A 17,300-nucleotide genomic window follows, 5' to 3' on the forward strand; every position below is an offset into this window, starting at 1 on the left:
TTTATTTACAAAAGAAGGGTGAAAAGATCTTAGCCATACTCAACAATCTGTAAAAATAAACAAAAAAAATGGACCATAGACCTAAGTGTAAAAGCTAAAAGTATAAACTTCAAAAAGAAAACATGGAAAAAAATCTTTGTGATCTTGTGTTAGGCAAAGATTTCTTATAATTAGTACAAAAAACACAATCTCTGAGAGAATAAATTGATAAATTGAGTTTCAACAAAAATAAAAATCCTCTGGCCTTTAAAAGATATTGCCAAAATAATAAAAATACAAACTAGGACAATATCTTTGCAAAACATGTATCTGACTAAGGACTTCTGCACAGAAAATATTAAAAAATCTTACAAACCAACAATAAGGAAACAAATATTTCAATTAAAATGAGCAAAATAACTGGATATGTTACTAAGAAGATAGAAATAAGATTGCAAATAAGCATATGAAAAGATGCTCGACATCATTGGCCTTTGGGGTATTCTAAATTGAAACTAAGTGAGGTACTATAACTCTACTTTATATTGACTGAAATGAAAAAGACTACAGCAAGTGTTGGCAAAGATGTGGAGGAAATGGAACTTTTATACACTGATAAAATGAGGGTAAATTGTTAAAACATTTTGGAAGGTTTTGTTGTGGCTATTGTTAAAGCATATACCTACCTTGTGATGTAGCCCATTCTAGCTCTTATGATCTAACCCTAAGAATTTACGAGTAAGAGAAAATTTCTGTCCAAAAAGCAAACATATATGTTCATAGCAGCTGTACTTACATTACCCACAAACTTCAGCAATCCAAATCCTGATTCACATGGAAAAGAGAAAATAGATTGTAATTTATCTATATAATAGAATATCATTCAATAATGAAACACATAAACTGTTGGTACAGTGACATTAATGAATGTCAAAGTATTTATTACTGAGTTAATAATGCCAGATCAAAGAAAAAAAGGAAATTTTCATTATATCCCTTATATAAATGTTTAGAAAATGGAAGTTTATAGTGATGGAAAATATTTCAGTATTTGCTTGGTATGGAATATGGATAAAACATGAGAGGGAGGTATCACAGAGGGGCATGAAAAACATTTAGTGATAACAGATATAAGCAGTGTAGTGTTTGGGGGATGGCTTTCTCTCTGTATAAATTTGTCAAAAATTATGAAGTTGTATATCTTAAGTATGTGTAGTTCTTTTCTTTCTCTTTTTTCTTATGGAATAATATGAAAGCAATCCAACTGGTCTCTTTGAAGTGGTAATAGTGGAAGTAACAAAGCAAATGAATGAGGCTCTATGAAAAGTCATATCAGAGATAATTTCTAAGATATCTATAGAGGTGGTGCTCATAGTGAGAGAAATGCTTAATGACTCTAAAGCAGATATAAATTAAAAAGAAATGGGGGGGCAGGGAGATGGCTCAGTAGGATAAGCGCTTGACTGGCAAATGCAAGGATCTGAGTTCAATCCCCGGTTCCGAAAAAAAAAAAAAAGAAAGAAATAGGGGAACTGAAGAAAATGATGGAAACCATGAATGCTCAACAGAACTAAGAAATGGAATACATGAAGCATATTCAAACAGATATCCAGGACATTAAAAATTCTACTGAAAGTATGCACAGCAGAATGGGCCACTGTGAGTACCGACTCTTAGATATAGAACACAGGTTTGTGGTTAGAACTCACAAAATTTTAAGCCAAGACAAGAGGGAGAGACAAAGAGGGTCGTTACATCCTTGTAAAGGGAGAAATCTGAGAAAAAACAGATAACTATCATAAACACATATGTACCAAATACCAGTGCCCTCCACTATCTAAAACAAATAGTAGGGATTGAGGATTTAGCTCAGTAGTATAATGCTTGCCTAGCAAGCTGCAAGCCCTGGGTTGGGTCCTCGGCACCAAAACCAAAAAAATGAACCTCAATTAAAAAACAAAATGGCAAAAAAAGAACTTAAAACAAAAAAGCAAATATTAATGCACATGAGAAATCAAGTGATCTCTAAAACAGTTGCTATGGGGAATTTCAATACCTCACTGTCATAAATAGGTCAAATAGACAAACAGTTAACAATGAAATATTAGAACTGAACAAAGGTTTTGAACAAATGGGCTTAATAGATGTTTACAGAGTTTTCCACTCGACAACATAATACATATTTTTCTTAGTGGCACATAGGATGTTCTCCAAAACAGACCACCTACTAAGTCATAGATTGTGCTTAAGCAAATGCAAAGAAACTGCATTTACCTATTCATATTATCAGACCATAGTGAGATGAAATTGGAAATCATTGGCAAAAGAAATCATAATAATTTCATGAATACATGGAAATTAAATAACATCCTTCAGAACAACTGACAGAATTAATTTTGTCACAGATGAAATTAAAGAAGAAATTAGTTTCTGTAATTAAATGATAATGACTATCTAACATACCAGAACTTATGGAACACAATGAAAGCAATCCTAAGAGGGAAATTTATTGCAGTACATTCTCAGATCAGGAAAAAAGACTGAACTCAAATAAACAACTTAATGTTGAGCTTCAGGCTGCCAGGAAAAGAAAAGCAAGTCAACCCCAAAGCTCATATGAGGGAAGAAATTATAAAGATCAGAGTAGAAACTAATGCAGGACTAAGAAAACAAACTAATGAAGATTAAGAAAACAATACAAAGACTCAAGGAATCGAAAAGTTGGTTCTTTGAAAGATTAGATACAATCAAACAACCCTTAGATAACTTAATCAAAAAGGAAATAAAGACTCAAATCCATGCATTATAAATGAAAAGAGTGAAATTACAACAGATCCTGTATAAATACAGAACACCATTAATACCTACTTTGAGAACTTGAATTCTAGTAAGATGGAAAACACAGAAGAAATGGACAAATTCCTGAAGACATATGAATTACCAAATCTGAATCAAGAAGATATAAAACTTCTAAATAAACCTTTTAGTCAATGAAATTGAATATGTAATTAAATACATACCACCACCTCTACCACCACTGCCACCAAAAATCCCAGGCCTTGACATATTCATTGTTTAGTTCAACATGAAATTTAGAGAATACCTAATGCTACTACTTATAAAACTCTTCAATGAATTTGAAAGGAAAGCAATATTCCCAAATTAATTCCTAGAAGTGAGAATTTCCATGGTACCAAAACCAGAAAGAGACTTAACTAAGTAAGAAAACTACAGGTCAATCTCTTTAATGACCATAGAGGTTATATCCTCAATAAGATATTGGCAAAAAAAAGGGCCAACCAGATAGCTCAGCCGATTAAAGTGTCCACTTAGGCAGATGCAGGGACTGGGGTATTATCCCCAGTGTGCCGTGCTGGCCCTGTTCCCACAGCTCTATGAATCTGTGACTGAGACTGAATGTGGTGGTGCACGCCTATAGTCCCAGTGCTTGGGAGGCTGAAAACAGGATGATCACTAGGAGTCTGAGCTGTGCGGCAAAGCCCTGCAGACCTTGTACTAAATACATTAAAAAAAGATATTGGCAAATAGAATGCAACCAATCATCAAGAAGATTAAACACCCTAACCAAATGTGTAAGGATGGTCCAACACACACAAATCAATAAATGTAATTTATCATACTAACAGAGCCAAGGGCAAAAACTATATGATCATCTCAATATATGCAGAAAAAGTGTTTGACAAAGTCCAACATCCATTCATGATAAAACCCTATAGAAGATTACAATAGACAATCTTTATTTCAATTCAGTAAAAGCCATTGATATTAAAGCAACATCCAACATCAAGTTAAATGGACAAACACTGAAAGCTTTCACTCTAAAATCAAGAATAAGACAAGGATATACACTTTCACTGTTCTATATTTCTGGAAATATTAGCCAGAGCAATTAGATAAGAGAAAGAAATAAAATGAATAAAGATAGGAAGGGAAGAAATTAATTATTATTTGCAGATGATGTGTTACTTTACATAGAAGCTTCCAAATATTCCACCAAAAGTTATTCCATCTATACCTTAGAAAAAGGACTACTAAGTAGAATATATAAAGAAGTAAAAAAAAAAATCAGAGCTCCCAAACTTAAAGACCCAACTCAAAAATGGGCACTGAGATGAACAGACACTTCTCAGATGATGTAGTATAAACAGTCAATAAATATATGAAAAAATGTTCAACATCATTGGTAATTCAAGAGATACAAATGAAAACAAGGATGAGATTCCACCTTACTCTATAAAGAATGCCAATTATCAAGAAATCAGCCAATGACAAATGCTGGTAGGGCAGTGGGGAAAAAGGAACCCTTCTTTACTGTTAGTGGGAGTGTAGACTGGTGCAGCTATGGAAATCAATTTGGCAATTCCTCACAATAACTAGGACTAGAGATCCCATTTAACCCAGCTATTCCCCTTGATACCTTCCTAAAAGAATTAAAACATTATACCACAGTGATATGTGTGTGTCAATATTAGAGCAGCACCATTTGTAATAGCCAAATCTTAGAAACAGCAAAATTCCCATCAAGTGATGAATGGATAAAGATGTGGTTCTTTTATACAATGGAGTACTACTCAGCCATAAAAAGGATAAGCTCAAGACATTTCTAGGTAAATGGATACATCTTGAGAACATAAGGTTTCTTAAGTAAAATAAATTTGATACATATATGGAAATCCCACATAGTTTCTCTGGTATGAGAAACTGAAAATGTAAGTAAGTAAAAACTAAAATTATAATAGATATTATGAACAGGAAGACAATGTTAAAATGGAAAGGAGAACTAGGGAGAAAGAGGGGGGAAAGGAAGGAAGCAAAAAGAAAAAAAATGAGGAAAGAAAAAATGGAAACAAGTTTTATAAATAGGGATGGGGAAAGGGGTAGGAGGAAGGATAGGAGAATGGGGGAAAAAGAAATCAAGATATGTCATATAAAGGTACAAATTCCCTTTGATGAAAATGATCATCATATATACCTAAAATGCACCAATAAACTTAATTAAAAAGAGTTTAGTCTATACAGAGGATGGTGAGTGGAAGAGATGAAATGGTAACTAGAACCAAAAGAGATTCTTGGAGTAGGCAAGAGAGTCAGGCTACAAAGAAGGAAAAGATGATGTGCCTAACTAAACTTTCCAACAGTGGGCATCACATTATTTCTTCTTGTCGTGTAGCTCTGATGCTCCAACATGTCCAATGGAGAGGAGGATTCCATGTTGCCTCTTCCTCAGTATGGGGACGTTTGTGATTACAATAGAGGTAATGCTGTATTTCTTCTAACGTTATAAATGATGATTCAGGTTTTTTCTGGTTTCCTTGTGATGCTCTTTGTTGAAACTCAGGCACCATTCTCCAAAGCAGCCAGCACAATCAGAGGAGTAGTTCTGGATGATCTTTAATACATCTGGTGCTCAATGATACCCAACATCAATGACCAGACATGTGGAAAAAGAGCAAGACTTTGAATGAGTTGGGTCCCAGCTCTTAAATTACCTCTCGCCTTTGAGTGTCCTCAGTGGAGAATGCCTTTGATGTATTCTTTCCAAATTCCTGACCCAGTGAATGTTTGAGCATAATAAATGGTATCAGTGAACTGCACTACACTTTTTTTTTTTGATGCAGCAATGGTAACCAATATTGGTGATAAGAAAGAAGGGGAACAAATAGAAATAAGTTTTCTTTTAAGGAAAACTAGGATCCAGCTCTCATAAACAAAGATTTTGTAGATGGTTGTACTGGTTTTTGAGAGTGGATACTTCAGAGACAAGGTCTAAGCCTTTCTGAGATATGAGGTAGATTTCTTAGCATTGTGGTCATCTGGAAGTTTGGCATGGAAGCTGAAGTACTGAAGTAGAAGAAACTTCTTCATCTTCAGTCATCTTATAATCTCTAGAAACCAAGAGTGTGGCTGAACAAATGGGTTAGGACTTGTGAGCATCCTGTATCAGAAATAAATATGTAAGGAAAACTGTGTTTTGGGTTAGTGCTATAGTTAACCAAATACATTGTAATTTAGCATCATTTTGCATGACTTGAATCAGAAGAGACATGTATAAGTCTCTTTAGTAGGTTGCTTTTTGTTTACTCTTTATATCAGAACCTTGGTCTTTAAGGACCAAGCAGAAGATCTGTCTATTTCTTTAACTGTTATGAAAATTACAAAATGATTTGAAAATGGAGAACTACTGGTATAATCAATGTTCATGTGGCCAAGAACTATTTGTATACACCATAGACGCTGACACCAAAGTTTAGTTTTGGATTACTAGTGAATAGTAACAACTTTTGATTAATGTGCCCATGCTTATTTTCACTTGTTTGAATTGTTTTAAGGATATATAGATTTGTTCTTGTGTGAGGTAGCTCTCAATGAGTTGTTTGCTATAGAAGTTCATTTCCTTTTAATATGTCAATTATATGACTACCTGCTTAACCTGATAATACAGAAATATTAGAATAATTTTATAGCTATTTGTTCTCACTCTTATGTAGCAGTGATCTCTTTCTCTCTTCCTCCATCCTTTTCCTTCATCTTCTCTTTTTCAGAGGGAGGAGCATTATTTGTGGTACACAATAGTAGCAGAAAGAGAATTTCTAAACTCAAAACCCACTGGAAGTGAGGGTCTCTTTCAGCTCACCTCAGAATGAATTTCTGATTTTGTGCTTCTTTTACACTTCTTGTATTACACTATTAAACATCCTCCCAGGAACCAGAAGATCCAGGAAACTCTGTTTAAACACTTCATGCCCAGCATCATGGGGATCAATTTGTAGGATTTGGACCATGATAAACCCCTGTGGTTAAGATAACAGCTGTTTCCAGTTGTAAGGCATACAACACAAAGTCAGATAGTCACAAAATTAGCCTGGGCTTGTAGTAGAATGCTCTAAAGGTTAATTTGCCCACACTCACATGATTAATATGTGCTAGTGTCTAGTTTGGGCTCTGGTTCATGTTTTGTTCTTTTCTTAAATTTATTTATCTCTATAGTACATCCTACTTTAACGGGATACGTGAGAGCTGCCTGCCTCTGAAGGGAGGAAAAGCTTAGTATGAAGAAAGTTGAAGAGTTAATTTGTGTTGGTCATAAACTCTGTAACATGCACAAAATGGCATTCTACTGGCTCCCAGATTCTCACCTGCCTTCTTATACTTTCCAGCAGCATTAATTTTGCTAGAAGAGATTCACAAATCTATTGATGGGGGGCCTCAAGCAGGCTGATAATCTAGTGTTTATATGTTTAAGAAAGAGCAACTTTAGGGCTGGCCAAATAGTTCAGCGGATTAAAGAACCTGCAAATAGGTGCAGGGTTGGGGATTCAATCCCGGGTCTGCTGTGCTGGCCCCACACCTGAGGTGCACTGAGATGGCATTTGAGACTGGGCATGGTGGCACATGCCTATAATCCCAGCACTTGGGAGGCTGTAAACAGGAGAATCACTATGAGTCCGATCTAGTAGTGAGACCCTGAACACCCTGTAAACCCTTCCCTAAAATACAGGAAAAAAAAAAAAAAAAAAGAAAGAAAAGAAAGAACACCTTTATGCCATTCTTAAAATGATCTCTGGGGCAACAGTGGGTCAGAATTTCCTAGAAAATGTTAGCAAGCTAACTGTGCCAGCTATACCAAATCAGAAATTCTTGGGGAGGAGAGATAGTTTTCCAGTTGATTCTTATACATGTTAAAATCTGATAATTATAGCTAGAAGCAAGTTTGTCAAAAATCTATTTGGTTCACACTTTGTCCTCAGTTGTGAGGATAACTATAAATATACTTTAGTAATAGAATGTCAAAGAGATCTCATCCATTATGTATCCCAAAAGCATCTAAAAAGTAGTGAAGGGACATTCACTACTACAAGAAAAAGATGAATAAAATATGGTACTAACCTTCTGTGAGATTATCTAGAGTGAATAAACTGATCATGTTTGATTTGGCAATAAATTAAAAATAAAAGTAATAGCAGCTTACCTCCTTGGTGGCTATGTATAGGACACAAAGTGAATAATATATAATAAATTCACCATTGTATCATTGATATTACCTAATTATTCTTTGTTTTTCTTTCAGAGTCCGAAGAACAGGAGGTTTTTTTTTCTATTTTATTTATTTATTTATGTATTTATTTTAATGTATTTGGTACAGAGCCTCACTATGCAGATTGGACTCGTAGTGATCCTCCTATTTTCAGCCTCCCCAGCGCTGGGATTACAGGCATGCACCACCATACCTGGTCTTAGTGCCCCGCTCAGGGTGCCCAGCGGTGGGGCTGGTGTGGCCTGTGGTGTCAAGGATCAAATGCTCGTGCCTGCGCTTGCCTAAGCAGGTGCTCAGTCCACTGAACTATCTTGCTGACCCTATGTGTGTTTATTAAAAGCTTAACAGCTGTAACTACAACATTCACCTGGTTAGGGACTGAAACAGAGCACAACATCACATTTCCTTGACATTGCTTCTGTCTCACCCAGTCCCAAGAATCTAAAGCTCCATCAAGGTCACAAAGTCATTTTCTACTGGCTCAGCAATTAAACAAATTGGCAATAGACTCTCCCATCTATTTAACTTTTATTAAAAGAAGTGCTAACGTACTGTGATGCAGTACATCATATTTATTACCAAAATTATTAACAAATATACAAAACTTATACATGTAATTTTCTTACATCCATTTATTCTCTATAATACTGATTTTTGTTCAAGTAGGTTATCTACAGTATGTAAACATCCCTTGGATTGACCTCACACAGATTAGGAAAGCCCTCTAACCCATGCTTTTACCAGGTACTTCTTTTTTATTTGGCTTTCATTTGTAGCATCTGATCTCCACATTTGGCACATGGAAGAGACATCTACAGTGCAAAAGAGGCAGATTTTCAGATTTCATTCTGAACACTTTCGCAGGGGCTGAAAAAGCTGAAAGGAGAACAGAAGCACTCTAACTCAGTGGCACTGGATTAGCTGGAATGCCAGTAACTCTTGGTTCAGCTAGTTATTAAACTTGAGCACAAAGTCATTGTCTCTTCCTTTTCCCACCCTCCCACCCATCCCCCATGCAAGGCTGATTCAGTCTTAACCTTTCTCAAAGAAATTCCACCCATTCCAAAATTGGCAGGTAAATTTCACTGAGGAACAATTTTTCAGTGTTCTTTTGTGTAGGATACTTTCTGTGTTTTGATGATCCAGCAAAACGCTTAAATGGAAAATAAAATAAGATAAAAAAAAAAAAAATACGGACCTGAAAGTAGAACTTTCTACCTCTGTTCACTGGTCATCTCTTTATTTAGGACCAGAGCCCTTTCTGTGGTTGGCAAAGTGACAACCGCCCTGTAAATAGCAGAAAAGCCAAGCTTGCCTAATACCATGGACTTCAAGCCTTTAAACAATGGCACAAAAACTACAAAGAAAGGTAAATGGAAATTCTGTCCTCCTCTTCTTGGATTTATCTTGATTATTTAATATAACCAAATAAAGCTGATCCAGAGAGAGAGAGAGCTCTGTTCGCCCTGTTTACCCCAATCCTTACTCTCCAGCACAGAACCGTATTGCTCGTGTGATCTGCCGCACCTCGTTCGCGAAGTATCCTGGGAGACGTCTGGATTTGGACGTACCCCTGCCTGCCGGCTTCCGTCACCACAAAGGCGTGGGCCCTTCTGACGCCCCGTAGAGCTCCGCCAACTTCCGGAAGCGGGGTCCCCAGTCCGTCAGGAAGTCAAAGCTTTGCTCCGAGTCCGAGGTGGCAGACTGTAGGGAGCTCAGCGACCCTGCTACAGAGCCGTCCCCCTCGAACATGTATGTCTGGAGGGAGTCGAAGGGCGGGGCCCACAGGTCCATGTCGGCCTCGTAAAGCTTGGCCAGCACGTAGCTGTGCACGGTGCTGTTGACGGCGCACGTCTGAGGCACGTAGCGGGACAGGCTCTCGATCTCCGGCAGCATGTCTTGGCGAGTCTTGGGGGCTGTGCCTGCCTGTGCCTCCCGGGGGTTCCACATGGCCGCAATGTCAAAGGCCTCAGTGTCCTCCTCACCACCACCCTCGTCGTCGTAGCGTACGATGTTTTCGTGGATGTTCTCGTCATCGTCGATGATGTATGGCTGTTTCCGGTGTCTTCTCATGGACAGAATGAGCAGCACCAACACTGCGAGGAGTAGAGAGAGGCAGACTGTTTACTCGTAAGGCTTGGCTGTCACTAGAAATCCTCTTGATTTGAAGCAGAAATCCTGACCTAACTCAGCCATTTTGTTAAATAAAGCTGCGGTCTTTCTGTTCTCTGCCTCTGAACTCATCTGAATGATAGGATCCGTCATCAAGTTGCAGCTTCGGTGAATGCGCTAAAAACAACTTGCTACATATTCAGCTATGCTGTACTCGTCAGTATGGTCGTCACAAGACTCCCATTGTTTAACCATGAGTGAAGAAGTCACTAAGTGGTGAGTTCAGAGATTGCATTGAGGTATTTTAAACCTGAGGGAGTTGACTAGTTTAAGTCTACTTTGTTCTCACTGTTTTTGCTATGTTGGATTGACATTGTGTAGGCAAATAAAGCCTCCTTGTATGTCTTCCATTGGTATAATTAGAAGCTGCATATAAACTCTCTTTACATGAGTTTTTTTTTTTTTTAAATGCTGTATATACCCAATATAAAATCCTACTAAAAATGTCCGAAGCACTGTGACCTGCTATGGGATAAAGTATGGTAATTGGGTCATGTATTTATATAGTAGTGAATATGTTGTAAAGTGCCTATTATCTTGCTGCAATTCTCCCTTCTTACATTAACATTGTAATAGGATCCCACCCTATAAATATAAGCATATATAAATATTTGTGTATAGGGTCATACAAGCTAAAGATGAACTACATTCATTGTCTTTTTATACCTCTTCCAAAAGTAAGACCATGAATGACCCCTGAGATCCAGTAACCTCAGAAGCCTCAGCGAAGCCTTTTGTGAGAGTAGTAATTGTGGCTTTCTGCATCTAGTGGCTTTCATGGAAGGAAGGGAATGAGCAGTGACATTTTATAGAATTCATTGTGTTATCAAAGAAGCACCACAGTGTTAGATATGCTCTTGCAGGTTTGGATAAAATTTTATCCCAACAAGTGCATTTTTTTCCCCAAGATGTGTTCACTGGGGTTTAAAGGAGAGATAGAGATAATCCCATTGAGCTGCTTATCTCTGTGACTGAAAACATTTTCCAGGAAGTGTGTTGAGGTTTTAGCTCTAGAACTGCTATTGATTTTTTTTTCTGGTGTGCTTTGTTACAGTTGGTGAACAGTGACAGTTTTGACAGCACTGCAAAAATAAGACCCCAGTTTATTCAAGGGAAAAAATGCAGTATAGTTATATGTGCAATTAGAGATTATAGTCTAAAAAAACTCAGCTATGATTTTTAAAGTATTTAAATATAGGCTGACTTTTTTGTATAAATTGCAGCTAATAATGCTGATACCTAAGATTTTGTGAGTAGTTTGGGTGACGAAATGCACACACAGATAATTATATACTCTTGTGCATGTTCTTTGTGTGCAGAATGAGGCATGGACTGTGGGATCTATGGGATTTCAGAGAAGGAGACTAATAGGACTAAGGAAGTGAAGGGTCAAACCTGAGCATTACAGGCTGGAGTGTCATTTGGACCGAAGGCAGGATGGAGAAATAGGATTCTAAGTGAACATGCTGTGTTTGTGGAACTCAATAAAGTTACTACTAAACCTAAATAACTTTTATGTTCTGTGCTAAGCAGTGAGGAAACAATATTGATGATGACATTGTTTCTGTTCTTATGAACTTTCAGTATATGGTTACTAAATTTGCAAATGGTTAATATAAATCAAAGCATGATGGGTATCATAAGTGTTGTTAGTAGAGTACCTAGTTAGGACCAGTTTCTGCCTGCTGGAGTGGACAGAGATTCAGGTGATGTTAGAGAGGCAGTGATGCTATTTTAAAATACAAGCAAACATAAGTTTTTGAGTAGTTGGCCTCGGTGGCATGGACCTGTTCCAGTTATCAGGGAGGCTAACGTCAGAGGATCACCTGAGTTTACAAGATTGAGGCCAGCCTGGACAGCATGGGAAGACAGAGTATTTGATTATCTGTTGAAGGAAATGCTGATGGTTTACAAAATAGTTTTACCCCTTCAAAAATAGAGATTATTGTATACTTATTTTTAGATAATTTAATAGTAAATATTGCATTATGCTCTTAAAAGTCAAGCTTTGGAAAAAGTGGTCCTATTATGCTGAAAAGCTTCCTTGACTGTGTGACAGGAAATTAGTTCTAGGTATGTTTATTCTTTAGGTATAGTGCATAGTACCAAGAGAACTTGACATACATGACATAAAAAGCACTGTCCTGATGAAATTGTCAAAATTTATTTAATTGTTCACAAAACTGTAGTGTTTTGTTGACAGATGAGCTACAACTAAACTTGTAGTTTTATGAATTGTGTTTAATATAGGACTACGAATGCATAAAACTGAAGATTTTATGATACCTGTGTTTAATTTAGTCCTGAAAACCATTTATTCTGTACAATTTAAAAGATAATGAGTTGGAGAAGGATGAAATAGTCTTTTCCACAGTACCTACATCTAGATAGTTCAGTCTCTTTACATTAGTCTTTCTGTAATGACTGGCTCTTTGGGCCAGGGTGAACTTATAACTTTTTCCAAAAATGGAATTAAGGACAGCTCAACTGGATATTTCTGTGAGAAGCAAGTTTCTTCAAAGGCTTCTGTTCTGCTCTCAAGGACTCTCAATGCCACCTAATGGACACTTTCAGAAATTGCAGGAAGGTTTTGGTTGTCCTGGACAAACCGTAACAGTTCTCTTTGATGTAGGAATCCAGGAACCTAGAAAGTTACTTATTTTTGCTACTTCTCCCTTCATGTAAGACTAAGCTATTACAACAAAATATATATTATATTTTAAAATGTATTTTGAGAAGCCTATGCCATAAGCCTACCTAGAAAGTCAGTCACACATTGATATTTTATACAGGGAAGAATTTGTTTCTTTGGCCTAACTCAGTCTCTTGGTGTTTAGAAAACCTAGAGATCAAGAATGTATGTGGATATCTGTAAGTACATTTTAATTTAAATCTCCAGTGCATTATTTTTTCCTCATAGAAAGCTGAGATTTCTTTTACTTTGAATGATACTGTTGTCTGTTGCTTGCTTTTCCTTAAACAAAATGTTGGGGCTGGTGAGATGGCTCAGTGGTCTAAAGCACCTTCTTAGAACAAGCTAAGCTAAGCAAAACACAGGTACTGTGGTTCAATCCCCCAGCACCACATGCCAGCCAGCCCCGCCCCCTGGTGGGCTGAGCTGGCCACACACGCACTAAATAAATAAACAAAATGTTTGTGCTGTGGTTTAATTTAGTTAGAAGAGGTGGGGTACATATATAGATATTTTCTTGGATGTAAAAGATTATTTAAGTATTTACTTTTGAGTGTGGAATTGGAAAAGTTACATAACTGGCTTTACATATACAAGAGAGTTAGGTGGCTGCCTTGCAGTATGATTGGAGAGGAAAAAAAGGATTATTTATCCTAACAGCACTCTCCCACTAACCTTCCATCATCTCTTTTTATTTTACCAGAAGCAAACTAGGTTTTTTTTTTAGATACTGCTTTTTGTTAGATGCTGTTAGTATCCAGGACAAGCATTAGTGCCCACAAACAGGTTATTACCCATACATCTGTGGCTTACCTTACCTCTTCATTCAAATTTTTGTTAAAAAATTTTACTTTTTTATGAGGACTTAAGTGATCACCCTTTGATTATCTGCTAGAAGAAATGCTGATGGTGATGAAGAATTAGGGACATATGTCTTATTTTTAAATAATTTGATTTAAATAATAACTGTTGTATTATGCTCTTAAAAGTTGTACTTTGGCAAAAATGGTCCTATTGTGTAAAATGGCACCTCCCTTTATGAAGTCCTGTCTTCCAAAGATGTACACTCTGCGGCTCTTTCTCTCTGTATAACATCTTCAAATCTATATATGAGCATTTAGGAAAAAAACAGTGCTGTTAAGGTAGGGTGCCTAATATATGGCCTGCTTGCATTTCAGTCTTGGATCTGGCTCTGACATTTGACTTTGTACCTGTCACTTAACCTCTGCGTTTTACATGCCACTTATCTGAAAGGAAGGAATTAGAAGAGGTGCTCTTCATATCTTTTCCAAAATTGTTATTTGGTTCTGTCATGTCAAAATGAAGTAATTTCTTTTTCTTTTTCTTTTCTTTTCTTTCTTTTTTTTTGTGGTACTGGGGATTGAACTCAGGACCCTGCGTTTGCCAGGCAGGCGGTTATTCTACTGAGCTATCTCCCCAGCAAAATGAAGTAATTTCATTGTGCAGTAAACTCTGTGATATCCAGGTCATGTCTGTCTTATTTATCCTACCACCTAGCATAGTTTTGTAGCCTATTGTAGATGCTTGGTGAATACATGTGCTTTAATCTGCCAAAAAGGCCTTGAAGGAAGGAACTTTTTGACTTTTGTACTTTTCCCCATGCTTTACTATTCTACCTTTTTGGTAGGTATGGCATGGACATACTAGGTCTAAGTAGCTGTGTAAGGGGAATAACTGTTCCTTGAGTAAGAGGACCCAACACAAAGGAAATGAAACACGTACTTACCTAAGAGGACAAAAATGCAGGCTAGAATGGCAATGAGGGCACCCCGGCTCAAACTGACTGGGAGCATATAGGCCTCGGAGCTGCAGGACATGACACGGCCATCATCATCACAGCTGCACACCTGAATGGTGAGTGTCCCTGTACTGCTCAGCACTGGCTGCCCACTGTCTGCTATCAGAATAGGCAGGTAAAATATGCTCTGCTCCTGCTGCCGGAAGCCAGACCTCCTGGTGAGAATCCGGGCTGTGTTGTCTAAAGAGGCAAGGAATTCCATGGTTGAAGAAGGAAAGAAAAAAAAAAAAAATGAGAGGCGAGAAGACAATGGAAAAACCAACAATTGAATTAATTTTTTAGATTGAGAAAAGCAAGTAGGGCTGGGACAGGGATTAAGAATAACTTTTGACATTCCCTGGTGGTGTTCATCTGTAGCTACAGTAAATTGGCTGGATTACCATTGGATTTGCAAAACAAGATTTTTGATTGCTTCTAGACCAAACCCTGAGGCTTAGGAAGGAAACCTTTTTTTTTTTTTTTAAAGAATCTGCCTTACCCTTTTGACATAAAGTGCCGCAGGCAAAGTGTCAGTCTTTAGATCTAACAAAAATGTCTCTGTGAAAACTCGACAGAAGCGAACAGTCACTGGTGACTGGTGGTCCCTGTTTGTTCTTGCTCAGTAGCTTGTCAAGGCTCTGGTACTGCTTTGTGCCTCCAGGAAGAGGATGCTGAGGAACCCATGTGGTTGTGACAGATTGCTTATTTTTGTCACTTTTGCTGGAATTCATGTCTTTTGCTAGTTTTTTTTTTTTTTTTTTTTTTTTAATGCCTCAGATTTGTAGTTACCAACTTCCTAAACAACTTGCTTATTTAGTAGAGGCTTCTTTGAAATTCCCCAGTCATATGATACACTGCCAATTATTATTTCTTCTTGCTTAGTACTCTAAGTTTAAGCAGGTAATAAGAACATGGTGAAAATCATTCCTAATCAGTAATATTCATTACTTTTTTTTCCAGTTTTTAAAAGTATCAAAAATTGATAATGTATATCTTTATGGGGCACAGTGTGACATTTCAGTGCATTTATTTATTGCATAGTTATGAATCAGAATATGTAGGTTATTCAAAATTTCAAACATTTATAAAATTGTCTAGGTATTTTGAATTATACAATGTTGTTGACTATAACCACCCTTCTGTGTAGTATAATACTAAATGTTTTTCCTATAGCTGAATTTTTAGATCTGTTTCTACAAAGCTGCTATGTGCTTGTGCATTCACATAGATGAGTGTATGTATGCATGCATGTGTGTATTTATAGTTATTTGCCTAATGTTATGTTTGGGGATTTTTACTTCTTAAAGTTCTATTATCAAGTTTCCTAAAGTGTATTTTAATTCTAAAGCAGATACATTTTTACAAAGTTCAGGTCAATTCAGCGGAGGGACAGTTTGAGAGAACTATTGGGACATATAAGAAGTCATTTTCAAAGCTAATAACATCAGCACAGATTCCCTGGATGTGTTTCTTATTTTACAAAGTAGGGTCTAGAACCACACACACACACACACACACACACACATCAAAGAGCATGAACAAAGACATTTCTAGTGATCATCAGTATTTATAGTTCTGAAATGGTGCTGGGAAAACAGGCTATCCACAGAACCTCATCCTATCTCTTACTAAATAAAAATGAATCAATAATCTACATATTAGAACAAAACACTTAATTTTCTAGAGGACAAAATAGATAAAACTTTTGAAGATGAAGGTGTAGGCAGAGACTTTCTGAACAAAACCCTGGTTGTACAAGAAATAATACAACGAATCTATAGATGAGATCACATCAGATAAAAAGATGCTGCACAGATGCCACTTGAAGATATAGTCATAAAGCAGACCCACATGTGCAAATATCATATAGTCTCCCTACTATAAGAACTCAAAAGAAGAAATACAAATAGAAAGTATAACACAATTAAAAGGAAAGCAAGAACTTGATGATTAGACAATGAAAAGAGGGCAAGGAGAAAAGCTAAGAAACATGATGGGCCAAAGCCATACATTTATATGCACAAGATGGGTGAGGCAGTGATCCTGATAAACATCAGCAGGTTTTTGAAACCAGCAGTTAATTGGTAGGACTCTTACCCTGACTAAATGTATATGCTGATACCTGTGAACTAAGCAACTGCACTGAAGATAGCAATGTGTAATAGTAGGGCCATGCTTGGAATGCTTATCATTCTGATCTTCTAAATATGTACTGCTTGTCATGACATGTCAATTATTGCTATACTGTCTCTCAAGTAAATGTTTGTTCCAAAAAAAAAGGTTAATAAATGAAAAATAGTGACAAGAAAAAAATGTCACGGGACTGTCCTGCTACAATGCTATATATGGCTACATTTCTAAATTTCTGTGTAAGAGTATATAATTGTTTATTCATATTTATTAATTTTTTAAATTTTTTTCTTCATATTCTATAGGGACTTAAAGCTTAACATATCAATATTTGATGAAAAATACCTGTTCCATGTTATGCCTAAGATGTTTGATATGCAGACAGATAGTGAGGTTAAGCTCAATTGCCTACATTGTAGGGTAATAATAATAAGCTTCTCTTCTGGAGGGTTAACATCTTAAGTTTGCAGACT

At 36.8% G+C, this 17,300-nt stretch overlaps 1 protein-coding gene across 1 annotated transcript in view; it reads right to left on the minus strand.

The window, feature by feature from the left end:
• Positions 1–8,551: 8,551 nt before the first annotated feature.
• The window catches only part of Cdh20 (cadherin 20), a 272,474-nt gene continuing 263,725 nt past the window's right edge, over positions 8,552–17,300 (minus strand). Inside the window, exons 11-12 of the mRNA XM_004638267.2 lie at positions 14,647–14,898; positions 8,552–10,131 (exon numbers count right to left, since the gene is read on the minus strand). Of these exons, the coding sequence (XP_004638324.1) occupies positions 9,626–10,131; positions 14,647–14,898 (758 nt within the window). The 3' untranslated portion in view covers positions 8,552–9,625. The remainder of the gene's footprint in view (positions 10,132–14,646; positions 14,899–17,300) is intronic.

Source organism: Octodon degus, unplaced genomic scaffold (assembly GCF_000260255.1).
Source record: "Octodon degus isolate 3935 unplaced genomic scaffold, OctDeg1.0 scaffold00097, whole genome shotgun sequence".
Classification (NCBI taxonomy): Eukaryota; Metazoa; Chordata; class Mammalia; order Rodentia; family Octodontidae; genus Octodon; species Octodon degus.